This window comes from Sturnus vulgaris, chromosome 11 (genome assembly GCF_052056855.1).
Source record: "Sturnus vulgaris isolate bStuVul1 chromosome 11, bStuVul1.hap1, whole genome shotgun sequence".
Lineage (NCBI taxonomy): Eukaryota > Metazoa > Chordata > Aves > Passeriformes > Sturnidae > Sturnus > Sturnus vulgaris.
The window spans coordinates 5004848-5025760 of NC_142253.1; the positions used below are offsets into that span (position 1 = coordinate 5004848).

Sequence of the window (20913 nt, forward strand, 5' to 3'; positions counted from 1 at the left end):
TCTATCTCTGCTCTCACCTGAAAGGCTTAGAGCAGCTTCTGCTATGGAGCCATGAAACCAAACTAAGGCAGGACTGTGTCCCTGTGGGAGCAAAAGATGTTGGAGTAGAGCTGGTGGTGATCTTCCAGGCATCAGTGGTTTGAAAATCCCAGCTGAAGGGAGATGCACAAGCTCTGGTCAGCTGGTGCTTGCACAGGATTGTCCACACTTGACTGCAGGCCCCCAAATTCTGCTCTCTGTGACTCAAGCTCAAATCCAGGGGCTGCTTTCCACAAAGTTTCACTGATGTTAATCACAGATGAGCCATCCTCAACGATGACCTGAAATCCAGGAGCCCTCAGTTCTACTGCTGGGTCTGCTGAAGGTTTTTAGCATCACCTTGGGCAGGTCTCAGGTCTTATGAATTTCAGTTTCCTGCCTGGAAAGCAGAGGATTCAGTTTCTTTCCTCAGAGCAGCATGGTTTTATAAAGTACAAATATTTGTGAAGTTAAGTGCTTTGACTGTGTGAGCCTCTGAGAAAAGAAACCATAAATATGTGTCAGGCCTATGATCTGAATTCAAACCAGTGAACTAGAAAAAGTGTTGACAGCCTGAAACCAACTGCCCTGTACACACATCTCCTTCTGTCTACCTGAAAGATTATTTGTGGAATGTGTTTCTATTTTTCTCTGACAAAAAAATAGAATACCAAGCAAAGAAGCATGACCCATTTCTTTGTCAGGCAAGCTCTAAACCCTGCTTACTGGGATGTGACTGAGGTATTGATAAAAGAGAAGCTCATTTTAGGCCACAATATTCATCCTGCCCTTGAAGAAGAAACAAAGCCTGCCACCTTCAGATGAAATGGATGTGCTTGCCAAGCCAAAGTATGTTTATCTCCTCCACAACTTCTCTATGATCTATAATTATATATATATATATATATATACATATATATATATATATAGTTATATATAGCCAGTGAATCAGGTACGTAGCAAATGAGGAGAGTTAGAAATGTAAATAATTATTTTATAATAGGAAAACATCCAAGCAGTACACCACTGACAGTACCTGCAAACTCTGCTAATGGTCAATCAATAGGTCTGATAAGAGCATCACTCATCATAAACTGCTTCACCTTCAGCAATTTTTCATGGTCCTTTCTCTGTGTAGTGCCAAGTATGGGTGCACATCATGCTCTTCCTGATGCTGGCCATAGGAGTGGACTTCCTTCAAGGTTTTGTTTTTGTCTTTTATATAGCATATAGTATATTCAAAACAATATCAAGTCATACCACACTGAGCTTTTTATTACCAGAGATTTTTGGACATAACCACATAATCTAAATTTTCTGAATTAATAGGCAGATGGTAGCTACTCTTTTTTTTTGGCATTTTTTTTTCCAACTTGTACATTTTAGATTTACAGAACTTGATTTCACACATCTGAAGGAACACTGACATAAATCTAAATTTATCTTTGATGCATTTACAAATATTCTTTTTCTTTTTTTTTTTTATTTCTTGAAGTGTCTCTGTCTACACTTCTGCCAAAAAGCAGGAACTTTCGCTTTCTCCTCTGTTAACATAAATACCTTTTAACATCATGCAGAGAATGGCATGACTGTCACTTTGCCATGAGGATATGAGGACCATTCACTCCACCACTGAAACACATCTGCTTTCCATTGGCCAGGACAAGTACCTCTGACATCTTCCTGCTACACACTGTGCTATTGTGAATATCCCTGAAATGCAGAATATTTGTGACTCTGGGCTTGTTGAATTCCTTTTTATTATTGTTTTCAATTTGGTTCCCTGAAACAATGAAGGTTAGTTGCATCCGACTCTTAATTGGACCTCACATTCTATTAGTCATTATTTTTGCAAAGGCCTTAATTCCCCTCTAAAACATTTTAATTAAAACAGCAATTTCTCAGTGCCTCACTTCACGAGCAGATTTTTGCGGCAACTTCAAAGAGACGCAGATGTTTACTGAATTTGGGGGAGTGGTATTTGAGGCTGCCTACTGGCAAAGAAAAATTCATAAACATCTCAAAGAAACTTTCCTGTGGTAATGACAACATTTCCTTCTGATATTTTAGCAAGTCTAATATTTCCCAATCTCAACAGGCATATTTCACAGGCACAGCACAAGCAGCATTATCTACTCACAGACTGAGCCATGGCAGCTGCTCTGCTGTGGGGTAAAAACCTCCCAGTGGTGATACCTTGGGCTTTGGCAAGGGTACAAGAGACCACACATTAATTTGTTTGTGGGGCTCCTCTAACAGAACATCAGTAGGCTGGGAATAAGGAAACCAAAGTTAAGTTTTTGCTGGATTTTCCACAGCTCCCCAGTGTGATTGTGGGAGGCCATTTAGCTTTGTGTGCCTCAGTTCCAGCTGGTAAAAGGCTGATAACGTGTCCTGGCTTTGAATGGACTTACCTGCTGGTCTATCTCCTAGTGCACCAAGGGGTGCTTGAGAGGGACTTGGGGTTTATAAAGTGCTGTTTGAGTAAAATTCAGAAATGCTTGGGGTTTATTTTGGAGGAGTTTCTCTTTACTAGTGGCAGCTGAGCCTGGAGCTGATCTTATAACCCATTACTGAGATGATGGTACTGGGGGCACACGGCCATGGCAGACTACATCTAAAATACAGAATAGGATCCAGGTGTCTTCTGTGGTTTGGGCAGGTGGCTGTCCCCAGAAAATGCCTGGCCTGTCCAGCTGAGCCACCAGAGTGGGTGGTCTCCATCACTCACAAGTGATGGTGAGGCTCACGCTCCTTTCTGTGCACAGAACCAGAATTCTTAATGCTGGAAACGACCTCTAAAGTCATCAAGTCCAACTGTTAACCTCATACTGCCATCTGCACCACTAAACCATGTCCCCAAGTGCCACACTGAGGCCTTTTCCTGAACATTCCAGGGATCGTGATTATACCACTTTCTGGGTAGTCTGTTTCTTCCCTGGATACTCTTCACTAGTATTTTTGCAGGGAGATAATAGAAGTACTTGGAAAGAGCTTATCCATTTCCACTGTGAGCACTGGGAAAAGACCAGCATGGAAAGCCAGCATGGAACATGGCGTGACACGTCATGTAGCAGCTTTAATCTACACTGTAATTACAGTGACAATTTCTGCCTCTTGAAGCATCAGGATTGAAGAGGTTACCCTGAAGGAGAAAGAAACTTAGTGGGAGAATTTCAACCAAATCTAGGATGGGAAGTGCAGTACTTCCTTTGCATTGGATTAAAAGTGATCAGCATGGCCAAAGGCATCCTGTGAGAGACAGGTAAGCAGGCTGAAAGAAAATTGGAAATATTAAAGGAATGAAACTGGACTGGACAGAACTAGTTTTACAATTCCCTATTCCTCTTTGATTTGGTAGCATTAGGCAGACTGAAGGGTAGATTGCACAGACTTATGCGTGACAGCAAGACACTTTTCCACACCAATAACCCCCCTGAAATTAATTGGACTGCTCACAAAAGTGCCTGGGAATTTGAACTAGGCTTGCACATTTCAGCCCTCAGATTTGATCTTTCTTCAGCAATGCCAGGGCCAGAGTGCCTGGTGAACAGCTACAGCTCAGCCAGAAATGGGAGCTCAGACTGCTCTCAGCGACTGGGTCAAGGTCTCTGTGGACACATCCTTGCTGAGGAGCATCTCAGCTCAGCTGAACTCACCATAGCAAGAAACAGATTGACAATAAACCAAAGGAAACTATTCCGAAGCAAAAGCAGGGATCAGCCACAAGTTTGTGCTTGCCACAAACTGTTGGGCATTTGCTATGCCATAGAATTGCTTATGTATGCTTTTAGCTGGTGGCAAATGCTCTCAATGAGGATTAGCCTGGCCTGCAATGAGGGAAACTTAAATTTAGGTAGTTCTACCATGTGTGCTGTGGGATAAGAGCACACAGCCAGGTGTCCACAGAGGCATGCTTATGCTGAGGTGCCTGTTCACCAATTGCAAATGGGCTCCTGAAAAACCAAACCATATGAAAAATTCCCCTCACGTGCTTGGTCTGGAAAGAAATAGCTTTGTTGTTGTTTCAAAGAATTAGTGAGCCAACAATGCAAAGCTTTGGAGGTGGTTACTGGGTTTTTACTGGAGTCTCTACGAGCTATACAAAGTCTGAAGACATTGTACGTACAGTACATCTTTAATAAGAAGGGAGCTCACAGTCTACCAAACTCTGCCAAATGAACTTTTAATACATACTGTACTTCACTCAGTAGTTGTCCATCTCTTCTTCATGGAATATCTAGCAACTCTAAAAATATTTTCTTGGAGGAGGATAGAATTATCATTGTTATATATCAATCAAGTATGGTTAATGAAGCAAAGCCAGCATGCTAGTATTGCACAAGGGGAAAAGCCTCCAGAACACAAAGTGGAACAACAAATGCCCTCAAAATTCTGCCGAAGGGAACAGGAAGCTCTGGATGCTGCATCGATAGGATTCGTGGAGCTCTTAGGCGTCCTTGTACCACAGCAGGTTTGCTTTGCCTCTTCACTGCCACATTTCTCTCTCAAACAGGTAGGGAACTTCCAGACCATTGCAAAAAAGGAAAAAAAAAATACAGCAGCTGCAGCAAAGTGTGGTACTATTCAATTTCTTGAAGAGAGAGGCTTTTATTTCAAAATATCATATATTAATATATATATATTTCTATATATATATATACTTTAACTGGTATAAAGTAAATTGTAGATCCAAACTTATACTGTTGCTTGTACTTTGCAATCTCAGAAACTTTACCAAAGGAACCACTTTCTTCATTTTTTATTTTCAGCTGTCAAAAATCAGGGCCATTATTTCCACCGAATCCTTTCTTTCACACAGTAAAGCCACTGTTGTTTTCTGGTAAACAGTCAAAGTGCAAATAAGAAATCCATTTGGCTTGTAAATGCTGAGATGGTTTTAAACTTTCAATACTTTGTCCTCATAAATCAGCAGGGCTTTCACTGTCTCCGTGCAGACGTGGGCGCTCTGTTAAGTCCTTGGGTGGATCTGCAGTGAGAAATGGGAAAGAGTCAGTTATGCATAATATGTTATTTTTAAAATATAGTCTTTTGGAAAAGAAAGACCCAGGCTCTGTGGGATATAGCTGATTGATATAGCTGAGTTTCAATGCAATACTAGAGGGGTGTGTGTCTTTTAGCACTGCAGGGGTGTAAAAATTATGCAAGAGACAGATCCTGAGCAAGATCCTGCCTCTGCCTTGGGAGATATTGGATGTTCATTTACCACCTGGGCTGGTGGTGCTGGACATCACAGAATCATAGAATGTCCTGGTTTGGCAGGGACAGCTTCCACTGTCCCAGCTCGCTCCAAGCCCTGTCCAACCTGGCCTTGGACTTTTCCAGGGATGGGGCAGCCACAGCTGCTCAGGGCATCCTGTGCCAGGGCCTGCCCACCCTTACAGGGAAGAATTCCTTCCTAATATCCAATCTAAACTTACTGTCTGTCAGTCTGAAGCCATTCACCCTTGTGCTGTTCCCTAATGTCCTTGTAAAGAGTCTCTCTCCATCTTCCTTGTAGGAGCCCTTCAAGTAAGGACATGCCAGGACAGCTTTGGGCTGTGCTCACCCCAGCCTTCCACCCTCCCCTTCCCAGAGTGATTCCAGTGACAAGACAGGCAGGAGCATCCACCTTTCAGGTTTGTTTGGAACCCCACCAACCCACTTACCCAGAGGGCAGGGCAGTGGCTGGCCATAGCAGCTGCTCCATCTACTCACCTCGGGTGAGATATCACACCCTGCAACAGACCAAAACCCATCCCTCCTGTGCCTACCACCAAAATTTATCTGAGTGCTGCCAGAGGAAACACCAATGCCCAGGAGTTGTTTTTTAAGATGCTGAAATAAGAACAAGTGACCAACAGCAAAAATAGTGCTCTCAAGGAGATGCTTCTGTTTCTTTCCTGTACTGGTGCACCCAGATGAACACCAAAGGGGTTCAGCCCTTTGCCAGGAGCCTGGGTCAGCAATGAAACTCACTTGAAACTTGAATATGATCAGGCTTGGCCTTTAAATCAGGGCTACAGATGATTATCTAAGCACGAGGTGATTAAATATTAGAGCAAGAGAGATTTACATGAATAAAACTGAATCCCACCAGTTAAAACTGAAACAAATGGTTTAAACTAGATTAAACCAATCAAAACCAGTTCAAACCAGATTAGACTGGCCAAAACAGGATTAAAAAGGGAGAAATTAAAAAGGGAGAAATTAAAAAGGGAGAAATAGTTTAGACCAGTTCAAACCAAATCAAACCTATTGAAGCCAGTTCAAAGTGGCTCAAAGTGGTCAGAACTAGTTCAGATGGGTCAAAACTTGTTCAAACTGGTTAAACTTGATCAAACCAGGCTATAACTCAAGGCACAGGCTGAGAAACTGGGGAGGAGCTTTGAGCTGAGTTCCTCTGCCCATTTCCAGCTGACCAGCATATTAATTTCCATGCTCCAGAATATCAGCAGCATCCAGCCTGAGATGCTGCTCTCCTATTTCCACTGGTGCCAGTTGCTGTGCTGAAAGTGGCAATGTGACCTCCAGCAGGTCCTAGTACAGCTCCAAGGACCTCACATTTTTAAGGAAAGCATCGAAAGTTCTTAAATAAATGAAAAAAAAAAAAAAGTGACGAGGGATTAAAAAAACATTGAAACTGCTCCAAAAATTGAATGTCAAAATGATTTCCTTCCAGTGTTTGTCACCTGCCTGACCATCAATAGTAAACAAATCAATTTACGGAAGCTGTGAGCTTTATAATTTTGGCTTTAAAAACTTAATTAGTGAGCTATGCTAAAGGGCTAAACACAGAAATAAATGCATGAAAAGGAAGGAATGAAGAATGTACTGGTAAAGACTTCACTGAGTCTGTTGTCCACCTCCTTGTGACACTAATCAGTACTAACCACTTCTGAAACCCAACCATGAAGCTTAGAACTACCATAGAAAATTCTATATATTGCTTATATCCATGTATTAGTGTATATGTGTATATATATATATATATATACATGCTTATATGTGATTTCCTGTGGGCCTGGAAGAATGTAGTAATGGGTATCTTAATCCCAAGAGTCATAAATGTGAATGTTTTCCTTGTCAGGACAGCAGCTGCCTAATGTAAATGTCTTTAGTGTAAGGAAAAGCCTTCATTAAAACAGTTTACAGTTTACAGCCTATGGAGACCTGCTGTAGCTTTCTGCCTAATCACCTCAGAGAGAACTGGGATGTTGACTGATTTGTCTTGTTTCTTCTGCTTTAACTTCCTTAACTACTCAAGTAAGACACAAACAGCCCAATCTTGGAACCTGTATTGTAGTCAGGGCAGATTACATTGTAATCTCATTCTCTGCTGCTGTTTGAAATGGCAAAACAAAGAAAAAAAGAAAAAAAGCCTGTTTCAGGATCTGATTGCTTCCATTATTTTATATTCCCGTTGCCAGACTTGATGCAGTGGTACAGATTCCAGCAAAGTTTCAGGGACTAAGAAGTCGAATTTTTCCTTAGAAAATGCAAGAAACAGTTGCTGAGTGCATCATGTCATGTTGCCTTTGTCAATTGGGTTCTGTAATGATATTTTAAAGCAACAAAGCAAAATTCTACTGGAAGCAGCACCATAAGGTACTCTCCTCACATGCTAATTAAAATAACTCCTGTGGGTAAATGAAGAAATATTTTTTCAGTTATGAGCACTCACTCTGCAAGTATTTAATTCAAATGAAATACAATAATGCATACTGAATAGATTGGACCATACATCTGCATATTAATGAAGCTTCTAAATTTCTAGCAATCACTTCTATCGCCTAAAACTAGTTTATATGATGAGGACTGGGGGACTTAAGAGAAGGACAGCTTCACTGAATAAAGAAAATGCAATCCCTCAATTATATAACTTGTAGACAGACTGCAGAAGGGTTGAATTATTGTATATGATGCTTCATGTTGCTGCTTAGTTCTTCTACATCACTTTCTTCCATTTTAACTCCCCACTTTCCTCACTGGAAAGGACATGTAGCGAGTCTGTGGTCTGAGATGTTTAAATTTCACTGCAAGGCACATTCATTAGGAAACAGCCTTCCAGTGGGGCTGCAGTGGGAAGAGATCAGCTGTGGGCACAGAGAGATTTGCACGAACCGCACCACAGAAAGAAACTGAGCCAAGGAATCCCAGTTCCCTCCATCCTTCCTCCTTTTCTCTGGGAGGTGACAAAGAGATCATATGGATCTTGTTTTTGAGGGCCACTTCCTGCTTCCTACAAAGAAAACCTCCTAAGTCAGCAGGTCTCCTGATAATTTGATTTGTGTTGCTGTGGCTCTGCTCCAGAAATGAGGGTTGCAATACAAATCATTCATCCTGGGGTAGATCCTATGGAGGGAAAGAAAAGGGTTCAGGTGGCACGGGGATCAATTAGGGTAAAATCTCCTCCTTCAACAGAAGGCCTTGAGGACATGAAAAATGACAGGAGTTAGGATTGGAGAGAAAGGAAGAAGTCAGGAAATCACGACACGATGCTGCACATTCCTGTGAATTAGCAGCTGGGCATGAGTATGTAGAATTTCTTATCAAACAGGGAAAAAAATATGGAACATTCTTTTTCATTTAGCAGGCTTCAAAAGCCATTTTCCAATTCGCAGAAAATGAAAATCTATATATTTATAAAGCATTTTGGGTTGACAACCGTGTAATTTTCTTGGAAAAAATCAATTGTTATATGAAAATTAGTTAATTAAAATTGTTGAATACAGATATAGGTGACAATTTTAAGACAATGGCTGTGAAACAGTTGCACAATGCCAAAGAAAAGCTAGAGTCTATTTCTGAAAAACACTTTTATTCCCAAGGTAATCTCATAGTGAGAGTTTAGGCAGCTCATTCACACCCTCTCTTTGCAGCCCTGTCTCTGCCTTTTCCTGGCAGGGTGTGGTGAAAGCTGTTGTCACCTGTTGGCCTGTGTTACCTGAACCTGCAGCATCTCAAGAGCTTGTCACTAATGAGCTCATGGGCTTGGAGCTGCCCTGAAGTGAGACCTGCAGTGCAAACAGAGAGTTGAGTCCTCTGCTACAAAACACTTGTACAGCTGCTAATCCAGATGTGGCCTGGAACAGCCAAGGAATGGACACAGGATCCAGCAGATCCCTCTGAGCTAACATTCTTCCCTTTAGCCACCAGAAAGGGACTCAGAGGTGTGAATTAGGGGTATTTTGGGGTGGCAATGTCTGTAAGAAAGTGACCTGGCCATTCAGAAGCTCCAGCCTGCTGGTTACCAAGCCTGGACCCAGCTGAACAGCCTGATTCATCTGAATTTTCACTAAATTTATGGCCACAAGCACTGGGTGATCATGACTGTGGTCTTTAAGATTTTTACATCAGGCGTGATGATGGAAAAGCCGTGGGTGAGCAGTCATTACTGATTCCCTTTCCTGTGAAGACCTCCTGGGTGCAGACAGAAAGGAAACTTACTCTGGTGGTCTTGATTTTATTGCCAGTTGCACACATCCATCCAGAATTATCAGGCAATGTCTTACATTCCTCTCCTTCTAGGCAGGGCTCCATCTCACACCACCATTTCCCAATCACTATAGAAGCTAAAAGAGAAAAGACAATGTTCACAACTATGTTACAATGACCAAATCTAATTAAATAATGTCTCAAGGGTCTAACGCTGCAGTTAAAAGGCAGAGTGTCCCTTCAACTGGAGTTTAGTTGTAAGGATTTCATATTTAATTACTTGTTTGGCATCCTCTATTGCCTAAGACAGTGCACTGCTTGCCAGAGCCTCTTCACACAGGAGATCTCGTCTGCTCCTGTGCTGTGGCACAGGGGATGCTGTGATGGCAGCAATTCTGCTGCAGACCAAAGGAGCAGCCAGGAACAGCCCCTGTCCCCGAGTGCCAACCTGATCTTCGTGGACGTCTACAAGAACAAGGCAAGTCTGAAGAGATTTTCCTCAGAATATTCTCCAGGTCTTCAGGGCTTCTGGTTCAGTGTACTCCACATAAAATTATGTCTGCTTTGCTTTCAGGACCTACAGCTGGAGTTTTGTTTTTTTTTTACCACAAATCTGTTCAGAATTATTTGAACCCATGGAGACTTTTAGCTTTCCCAATATGTCATCACAGGGAGCACCACAAGTAGAAATAGAGGGTAAGGTAACACTGAACAGGAGCAGAAGCTGTTTGTTGAAATATGATTATGAATTTTATAGAAACCATATTATCTCTAACAGTAACTTTTAATTTATAAATATTTAACATCATAAATAATGACAGTGTTTGGACCCAGTTGTTTGAATTTAATTGGCACATATGTTTACAACCTTGAATGTACCTTAATGAAGTTTCTTGCCTGGGAATTGGTATCTGACTGTATCCTTAACTGTATCTTAATGACATTTTTTGTCTGGGGATTTTGATAAACTTTAGCTAACCTTGCAACTGTGACGAGTTGGCTCATGAGTGGCTCTTTCTGTGGTTTGCTTTCTCTGGCAAGAATTAATTTCATGGTTGCACTCAGGAAGCCTGTCAGAGTTTTCTGCACAGTCACTCAAAGAGAGATGCTTAACCCATTCATGTCATCCCTCATGGCTGCTTCAAGCCCTCAGAATACCTTTGAAGCAACTGCCTACCTTATACATACATATTAATATATATATACACCAGCTGACTGCCATTCAGCTCTGGAAAATGCCCCGTTGTGCATGCATTGATTTAAGGACATTAAAGAGCTTATCATTAAATTCTTGAACATAAAATTGAATATAATAGTTCAGTTTGAGGGGCCCTACAATGATCATATGGCTCTCAGTGTTGTCTTTCCTGGTTCTTCCCATGGTTTGTATCTGATTTTTATCATATAATGTATCATTTATCCACATATACAAGACAGAAAAAAGCTCTTTACACCTGTGCTGGCAAGGCAGTTTAATGATGCTATTCACACACCTTTTTCATAAGGGTATCATTAATGCTGCTAACAGCAGTGAAAAGAGATCTTTCTCTTTGCTATGCATGAAAAGGTGTGAGGGGCTGAATCTGTGCTCTAATAATAGATTGTGCAGTGGGCAAACTGAAAAACCATATCCTGCTAAATACTGGCCTTCACAGCAATCATCAGAGCAGAGCATCCTCAGGATGCGTGAGAAGAATCCTGTGACATGGAATCAAAAGTGATGATCATCATTATTTACTAGGAGCAGTGCTGAAGCATTAAATAACCACGGAGAAGGATCCTATGGTGTGAGGTACTAAAACCCACAAGCCTGAGCCTGGGCAGTTTACAGTGTAAAACAGAGATATGAGGTGAATGCAGACTGAGAGGCAGCATGGAGAAGCAATGCTGTTCATAGCAATTAAAATGATCTCACTACTTATTGATGCTGTTAAATACAGCCCAAGTATTCAGATCTTGACCTTGAAAAATACTCAAATGCAAAGTCAGTGCTGAACCTTAATGGCAACTGACTCATGGAGTGGTGTATAGGTTTTAGTATATACATACATATTTTTATTGATTTGTGATCGCAGTGCTCATCAGTGCGCACCCTCACCTGGGCTGAAGACCAGGCTCCTTTTATAATGAGGGAAACTAAGGGGGGAAATTTGCAGATGAAAAGCTCCTCTTTGTCTCTAATATGTAAGTAGGCAAAATCCTTTGTAGTCTGAAGCACTACAAAGCTCACTGTGGTCTAGTCCTCAGCCCCATACCATGACAGGGGCGTCCAAAACCCAAAGAAAAATTATTTTCTTTTAATCTTGTGTTTATAGGTTTTCTCTTCTATTAAGAGCCTTTTAATCTTTAGGACCGGTTGTTTTTCCTGGGTACTGCTGATCCTTTGAGTTCTACTTGATTTCAAAGTTTTACACCTCCAGCTCTGTTCAAAGAGGGAGGGAAAAGCTTTAAAATGAATCACAGTTCGCAGCATTTGAGATTGGTCCCACCAGTCTGTAGGAGGAGGGGAGAAACCTTCCCCAGGGAAAGGATGCAGCTTCTCTCTGTTCAGGTTATGTCACTTCGAGATGAGCTGAGGCAGTGGGGTGAGAGAGGGAATTGCTCAAATTAAGACGCTCCCCCTCAGGGTGGTTTTTATTCAAGAACTCCCAGCCCCCGAGGAGCCTGAACTTCTCAGTGACCCGAACCACTCATGGTGAGTGAGAATTAGAGATTCCTGTTAATCACCAGGCAACACAGGCTGTGAGTGCTCACATCACGCTGAATTACACACCTGTAGCATTCTGGAGTGCTTCTCATTGTGTTCTTCTCATTGTCTGGGGAATACATGAAGCACAAGAGTTTCTTCATGCAAGGCTGAATTAACTGAGACAGATCCCTCTGCCATGGGGAAAGGAAAAGGACGTGGAACAGAAGAGCCTTGACTACTCCTGCTTTGCTTGTGTTTTGTTTCAGTGTTTTTGTTTTTTCTTCTTTTTTCCCATCACCTTCTAGGTTAAACATTTAACTCTTAACATATCACCAGTGGAGCTGGGGGAAAAAGCAACTTTCTTCAGGAAATTCTCAAGGTTTGTTTTTCAGCCCAATTCACAATTTTTAAAAAACTTTGTTTGCAAAGCCATAGAATAATTTTGATCAAAATATTTAACTTTTGTTGTATTTAGTCTGCATGGATTAACACACACAAAAAGTATTTGGCTGAAATTGCAAATCACGGGCTCTAGACAAATAAACTATAAATAAGGAATCTGAAGATCAGATAGAATACAGGGAAAAACCAATAGAATAGCTTCTATTTTCTCATGTTTACACAATTCTATTGCATTTTAAAATACATTTGTTCCCAAAGATAATGCCCAAAGCCTTAGGTGGCTGCAGGGAACTGCCTGCATTCAGTGGGATTCAGCCTTCGAAGTTCACCAGACCCTTTGGAGGTTGCACAAGGGTAGTGCCCATGCTTTGATTTGCTCTTGTGCATCATCTGGAGCACAAAGTTTTGATGCATGAAGGCATCTGGCTGGGGAGAAGTTTTCCCCTTGAATTTCAAAATATCAACGTATTCTATTAAGGGGCAGTAGAAATCCACTGAACACCTTCATATATCTACACCTAAAAGATAAATCAACATGGAAACACTAATTATTCAATCATCTTCCTCTTGAGTCAAAGTTTGGGAAAAACACACGTTCCATTTGATTAAAGCTTCCTGTTGAAGCTCCTGAATTTATAATGTTTCACATTTCTCAGCCTTCAAGTTCTTGCATTAAACCGAGGCTACTCAGTTCCTCAAAAACCTTTTACAGGTGATTAACAGGACATGGACAGAGAAGATGTGCACACACAGCCCAGACACTCACAGGCAATTGCTTCTGTCATTTTTGCTGCTCCTGTCTGTAGAGAAAATGCAAATTTTGTTTGTTTGTTTGTTTATTTTGCAGATAAAATTCTCCTTAACTTCTCTGCCTTTGTATTTAGGAAATTGCTTTAACAATATGACAGAGTCTATATAGCAATAAGTATAAAGACATTATATTTAACAATGTAACAATAAGACCATCCTCACAGAGTAACAAATAACTTTAATTCATGTTTATGGAATACCCTGAAATATGAAAACAAGAAAAGTATCATGCATTTTTCAACAGTTTAGAGGGAGCATGCTATGTATTAAAATGTTCCAAGATTGCTTCTGCAGTTGCCATTATAAAGCCACAGCAGCTCTCTCTTTCTGCCTGTGATAAAGTGCACACATTTTGTTTATATAGAAATAGAATACAAAGGAATGGAGATGTTAGATTGTGGTTCCTCCTGATCATAGGTATCGTGTTACTGCAAGGAATAAGAAGCTCATTTTCAAAGCCAGTGTGACACTCATTGCAGGACGGGGAAGTTTTCCTTGTAAGTACAGAGCATTCCGTTTTAATCTCGTTTCCACCAGCGAAGATTGATATAAATAAAATTTAAATAGAGAACACATTTCACAGATGTCAGAAGTGAAAAAGACTTTGTCAGCTTAATGAAAAGATATCAATTTTCTTCACTTTATTCAATATATTGTGAGTCATTTTCTAAATGGATTAGATTAAAGGAAAGTTCAAACTCCCTGTGAGAGATTCTTGCACTGATGGAGATTTTGGCAATAGCAACAGCACAGAGGTGGGTAAAATCTTTCAAGTAGTTTGTCACTTTTTTTTTTAAGGGTATAAACTAGAATGAGAAAAACTGTAACCCTGTGCTCACCTATTCCTTATACAACAAAATCTCAGAGAATTGAATGAGACATGCAGTTTCTCTTAGTTTATTGGAGTGTCATGGGGAGCAGAATGAATTACAGGGGTGGGAACACACTTTCTGGGAGGATGAGAAAACTGGACTGAAAGAAAGTGTCATCTGAAGGGTTATGTATTTCATAAATAGACTGAGGTAGCAACCACTCTGGGAGCTGTAGAGAAGTAATCTGATAAATTAAAGAATACAAATCCGAAACAAAAGATCTCAGGTTGAATATTGCTATCTGGGAGAAATGCAGGATGTTCCCTACAGGGAGTCCAAACTATCAAACTCTCTGCTTTTAATTCAATCTTACTCAATTTTAGAAGTATCAATCTAATGCTCCTGCAGTGCAATGCTTCACAGGCTTTGATAACAGACCTCTCATAGCTCTGGGAAAATGGACATTTCTCTTGTTTAAAATACAAGCACAGTGCAATCAGTCTGGTAAGTGGTGTCTCATATCTCTAATTGCCTCAAAATCAGTCTTGCTGAGTTAATTTAATATTTTTTAATCGTAGTAAACATTAAAAAGACATCAGCATACTAAACTTTTTTTTTTTTTAACACTCTGATCTTTATGATATTCTCGAGGTTTTTTTTGAAATGTTTTATTAATTCACTGGCAGAATTGAAAGAATTGAAGATTTAATTTTTTTTCCCCCATTCAGAATTCCTGATTCTCCATTGCAAAATATTCAGCAACTAGAGGAAGGTATTTTTAAGAGTGTATTACATGACGGTGGGCTGTACCACAAAATATGAAAGGGCAGATTAAATGCAAAGACTCCATGAACAATTTCCTTTGAAGATCCACATAAACCAGCAAAGAAGGGTGCTAATTCAACAGCATGGGAAGACTCCCTAGTGAAAAACCACTTCCATTGCCATTTCCTAGCAGCTAACATACTGTTAGGTAAATTAGGAAAAATGACATAAACACGTTGTGTGCTTCCCTGGTAACAATGTGACCAATGGAGGTGGTGGTGCCTAATGGCCTGAGAAGCAGAAACTCCCAAGGCTTGTTTAATCCCAGCTCTGCTTCTCACTTGCTCTGTTTCTACAGGTAAATCATCTCCTTGCTATACCAGTTTGTCATTTGCAATTTTATTTACTTAGAGGATGAGTTATTCTTGCCGTGTCTCCTTGTACATCGTCCTCTGTCTCTCCTGCCCTGCTGAACTTTAACACTGAGTTGCAGGAGTTTGGGACTGACGTTTTTTCTCCAACTGTACAGCTTGAAGAATGGGTTTCTTAGGTACTATGAAAATAAATTATAATATTAAAAATATGTGAAGTGCTGCCAGAAAATCCTTAAGCACATTCTTGACTCTGAGTTGAATGGAGATGGTCCATTAAAGAGCAGATTTCACACAAAAATCTTAGATTTTGCCAAGGAATTTCCTGCACTCAATGCTGCTCAGATTGGGAGCATCAGCTGCTGCAGCTTTGTCATTTTTCCATGTCCCTTTCTTTGCAGCTCTGGAAACAGCTGCTGCTTAGGCATGGGGCAGAGGTGGGGCCAGGATTCCTCCTGGGCAGCACCTCCATGGTGAGTGAAGGAGCATCTTCACTTCCCTGAGCCCACTGACAGTACCCAGCTCCTCTGGGCACCTGTAAAGTGTGCCCAGCTGCTCAGGGTAAAACACTGATTTATTATCTGGGCACACAGGTAAAGCACCCAGAGATTAAGGAGAACTGTAGAGTTTGCATAACCATTTTCTGGGTCGGGAAGATCTCAGCAGCAGCGACAAGAAAAATAAATCAAAATGTTTCTTAGCCCCTCACAGTTCAACTTGTGAGACCTTTTCAAAGTCTGGGAATTTTGGAAGTACAAAAATGAAGCCAGGAAGAAGCTGTCAGGCTGGGAGGCCTCTTGTGGCATTCCTTCAGGAGATGCCAGCAGGTCCCAGGCCAGTTGTGCTGGCAGCTGGCTCCCAGCCCTGATCTCATTTGATAATCCTGTACTCATAAAGTGTGGTAGGCTTCTTTAAGCTGTAATTATTCCACATTCCACTGAACTTGACACTTTTTTCTCTGAAAGTCATGGATCATAGTTGATATTCTAACAGAGCCCTCAGCACATTATCTATCAGGAAACTTGATTTCTGCAAAGGAAAGGCAGAGCAAGCCTCGACAAAACAGATTTTTGCAGATATCTGTGGCAGAGAGAAAGGACATGAAATGATAAAATAAATCATGTATGATTAACTTGTCTCCCCAAAAGTTCATACTGTACTCTATGACCTTCCAGAGTGCTAGAACACAGTCTTATATTTTTTCATGGAATTTCCTGAATTCTTGCACAGCAACATATATCCAAGGCAAGCATTAAGCGGCCAACTTTATTTATAGTTTAATGTGTGTGAGTTTACTGGTGGTTGACATAACCTCTCTGCAAAGAGTGGGGCAACCTGAGAGCATCCTGCTGGCACTAATGAGTGCTGATGAGGCTGATGAGGACATGAAATCCAATATTCAGGGAGCTGATGTGAATGCAGGTGACTGAGGACCCCCTCCCAGCTTGTCTGGGGTTCCTTGGTAGGTTAGGGAGACTCATTGCTGCTATTTATTACTGAAGTTTGGAACCCTTCCCTGCAGAACTAGGCTGAGAGAAAGCTGCTAAAATATTTGTGCAATGAGGCAATGTTATTTACACCCTCTTTGAGTGGTTTCAGATAACCTAGTGAGAGCTTAATATTATTGTTCTATATTTAATGAAATGCCTCTGAAATGCAACATATTTATACATATTTGGAAAGACAATAGGAAATCACTTATAAATATTCACAGACATGCTTCAGACCAGAGCTGAGGACTGGTGTTCCATCAAAGAATTATATCTCTGTGCAGTGGTAATTTTTCAGGAATACTAATTCATTAATAAAGTAAATGAATGAGTTGAAATGCAGAGGGAGAAGGGCCAGGCTGTGAGATGAAGATTAGGGGGGCACACAGAGGCTTGTGGGTGGCCTTGCAGTGCTTCCTCCAGTGGCTGCTGGGAACCTAAATCATGTTGGTTTACATATATCTATATCAATGTCTATGTATATGTATATGTATATTCATGTATGTAAACCAACAATCTGTGTTTAATGTGTGATCCAACAGTTACTGGAGAAACAGGGGAAAAAAACCCTCAGGTTTTGCAGACTTCAGACCAAACCTGGTGTCTGTAAAAGCTGCCATTTGCTCAAATCTGAGTCCCTGTGCTCTTGGTGTTGGGTTTGGGGTGTGGAAGGGAAAAGCTGTGGAATGGGCTGGGAAGGCTGAAAGTCTATTGTGAAATTTTGACTGAATGTGGTGCCAGAATCACAGCCTAGCAGCAAAACACTCTATGAAACTGGAAATGAATAAATTATATAACTGCAATGCATTTATAAGGCATAACAAAGCATGCATAATATATTGGCGGGTTATCAGTTATGAAATTAAATTCTGGTGTACCACTTGGGTATAAATTGTGTGGTGTTTCTCTCATTACCAGAGAAACTCTTGTTAACAGAGAAATAAATAAATATTTAAATAAATAAATATATAAATAAATACACGTAGACAATTCTTCCATCTAATCTACAAAAAATAATAGGATGTAATGTGATTATGTGTCATTAGTCAATGAAAAACATCTTTTTTTGTTTTGGTTTGGGGTTTTTTTTGTGTATTCTTTTCGATTGATTTTCGGTTTTTGCTTTGGCTTTCTTTTTGAAATGCAAGCCCGTATCCTCTGTGAAAAATACTAAGTTCTCTGTGCTTTAGAGACCTGTGGCTGGAACTCCAAACTCAGAAAATGTTGAAATATGTGGCTGAGTTTCCAAGTGTCTCTGCAATAGTGGGGGCTATTATAATATGATTATAATATAATATAATTATAACAGATGGGTGCCTAGTGCTGGAGAAAGCAAGAGAGGGCAGGAAAAGTGGCAAAAGAACCTGAGCAGTAAACGGGTGAAAGAGGGCAGGTTAAGATTAGTAGTTGAGAAAAAAATTCTTCCCTGCGAGGGTGGGCAGGCCCTGGCACAGGGTGCCCAGAGCAGCTGTGGCTGCCCCTGGATCCCTGGAATGTCCAAGGCCAGGTTGGACAGGGCTTGGAGCATCCTGGGACAGTGGAAGGTGTCCCTGCCCATGGCAGAGGTGGGACAGGATGGGCTTTAAGGTCCCTTCCAACCCAAACCATTCTGGGATTCTATGACTCTATAGTTCTCCTAAAATCTGGATATCAAGGAGTTTTTTGGGAAAAGAGGCTCCTAAGAGATGTGAAGTACTTTAAGCCATCTGCTGTTGTCCCCTTAAAAAGGCTAAAAAGAGGATAATAATCAGACTTGGAAGATTCCTGGAGCAAAATCCCAGGAAGGGTGGGAGCAGCCCTTTGCTGGTGTCTGTACTCAGCAGATAATTTCAGTCCAGCTACAGAAATTTGTTTATTCAGACCTCCACCAAACCCAAACCCACCCTGCACGGGGCCAAGTGCCCTGTGCTCTCATTGCAGGCATGATTCCACGTGAAAGGAAAACGAAGGGAGCTTTTATTGCTCTAATGATGGCACTCTGAACTTGCACGTGGTGTTTGCTGCTTTATGCACAGGGCTACCCCAGGCAGAGCCTGCACATCTCTTGAGGAGGTAGTTTAGTTAACTTGCAATTATCCCTGCTGGGAAAAGACAATAAGGTCCAAATTCTCTTCCATGAACTGGGAATTGCTTTACAGCATTCATCTCTCCACAATCCAGAAGAGCACATTTTAAAATCTGTGTGGAGGAAGTTGTTTTCAAAGGTCAAGTTAAATGAGCCAATTGGCACTACACAAGGTAATTACTGATTTATTAAAAGTGTTGTATTCATTCAGCTATCTTTGTTCTGTGATGTAAGACAAGCCTAATTTTGTTTCAAAGATTAAAGGAACATTTGTTTTTTGTAAACAAATCCCTAGCTGCTATTACAAATTACATCATGCATAATCTTGACATGATAGATTGGGAGATATTTCAGTGCAACAATGCCAATGCAATTGGAACAAGAACTGTGAGACTGAACAAAAATTGATGAATTGAGCACACAGTATTTTGTATTTCATATCATAGCTTAATTACTGCTTCAATATGCATGGAATAAGAGAAGTAACTCAATTATAAAAGCTTATCAGCAAGACTTACAAACAGTGAAATTCATGTGTGGATATTAAACTGACCTTAACTGACAAGCTTTCCTTTGAAATTATGTTTTCCTTCAGTGCTCATAATGCTTATTTACTCTGAGACCTTTTACAGAGCTGAGAAGTCTTTTAATGGGCACTTGAAATTTCATGGCCACGCTGCTATTGGCACAGCTCATGTCTTTTTGCCTCTGTTCAATTTAACTCTGAGTTGTACTAAAGATCAAAAATTCACTACCATTCACAGTGATATTTTTCCCCCTTTTTTTTTTTTTTTTTTTTTTTTTTTACCTTGAAAGAGGCCTGGATTTCAGTTCTTCTGGGTAACTTTTTGCTACTAATAATTCATACAATGACCTTACCCTGTTGTCCTTAGAGTGAATAATCCTGAATTTATACAAAGATCGTTATTTCCATTGTAATGCACAAGATGGTCAAGATGCACAAGGTGCTCTTGAAAAAATAAGAAGGTGGAAGGAGCTGTGAGCCTCAGACTCCAGATACTCCAGGAGCCTTGTGCCCACTCTGCTCAGGTGATTCTCAGCTATGAAGCTGTAAGCTCTGTTCTCATCACTATAAAAGAGAGTTTTTCACAAACATCTGTCCTTGTTCTACTTGATCTCATTAATGCTCATACAAAATGAATGTATGTGGAGCCTGAGCGTGCCCAGCACAAGCTCTTTACTATTATGAGCATGAATCAGTGGAAAAGGTTTTGCAGAATGTGTTCAGCTCTGCCAGTTGCAAAATGTATGCAAGCAAGAGCCCTCCAAAGATAAATAGCTAAATAAAGATGCTGGGAATTGCTATAGTTACCAGAACACTGAACAAAAAGTTTTAGATGAAATGTTGTGATTTTATAATTTTTTATTTTTGCAATAGTCCCTTCCTTCAAGGCACTAAAACAGAACAAGATTGAAATAGCTGAGTTTTCTTTCTAAATATTAATCTTCAAAAATACCTGATCAAATAGAAAATATAATTGCCTAGTGATCCGCTTAATTCTGGGCATTAGGTTGCAGTCCTTAGACTTCATATTTCTGATTTTCTGCTTTATTAGTGATCTCCAATAGATGAGAAAGTGGATGAACAAGAGAAGCAGGTTGGTGGAAAAGTGCTGGGAGTAAAGACTGGCTGTGTGCAACTGATGTGAGCTGTCATTGCTTGGAGAGCTGAGTCCATCTCTAAAATTGCTCTGGTTTTATCAACCATCATCTCAGGTCACACTCTAAGGATTTACATCCTGGTCCATCCTGCACAACCACAAACTGATTTTACCAAATTGTCGTGGGATCCTTGTGCCCACCTCATGAGGCTCCTCGAACACAGGACAATTGAGAAAGAAGCACAGGGTGGAGGGGTTCATCACCAGACATCTCATTCTATTTAATCAATTTAATTTTCCATTACCCAAATTCTGCAGAAGCACTTCTGTCCTGACTGGCACCTGGCGTTTATAATGTGCAATGTCCTTGACAGCCAGACATGTACAAAAAGAATGGGACCCAAAAGATGGGAATGTCCACAAAATGACCC

The 20913-nt window shown here is 40.7% G+C and overlaps 1 protein-coding gene across 2 annotated transcripts in view; it reads right to left on the reverse strand.

Moving 5' to 3' along the window:
- Positions 1 to 4140: 4140 nt before the first annotated feature.
- TAFA1 (TAFA chemokine like family member 1) overlaps positions 4141 to 20913 on the reverse strand; it is a 207726-nt gene continuing 190953 nt past the window's right edge. For both annotated transcript variants that reach the window (XM_014871751.2, XM_088171286.1), the window contains exons 4-5: positions 9469 to 9593; positions 4141 to 5008 (exon numbers count right to left, since the gene is read on the reverse strand). In XM_014871751.2, coding sequence (XP_014727237.1) covers positions 4991 to 5008; positions 9469 to 9593 — 143 coding nt within the window. In that variant the 3' untranslated portion in view covers positions 4141 to 4990. The remainder of the gene's footprint in view (positions 5009 to 9468; positions 9594 to 20913) is intronic.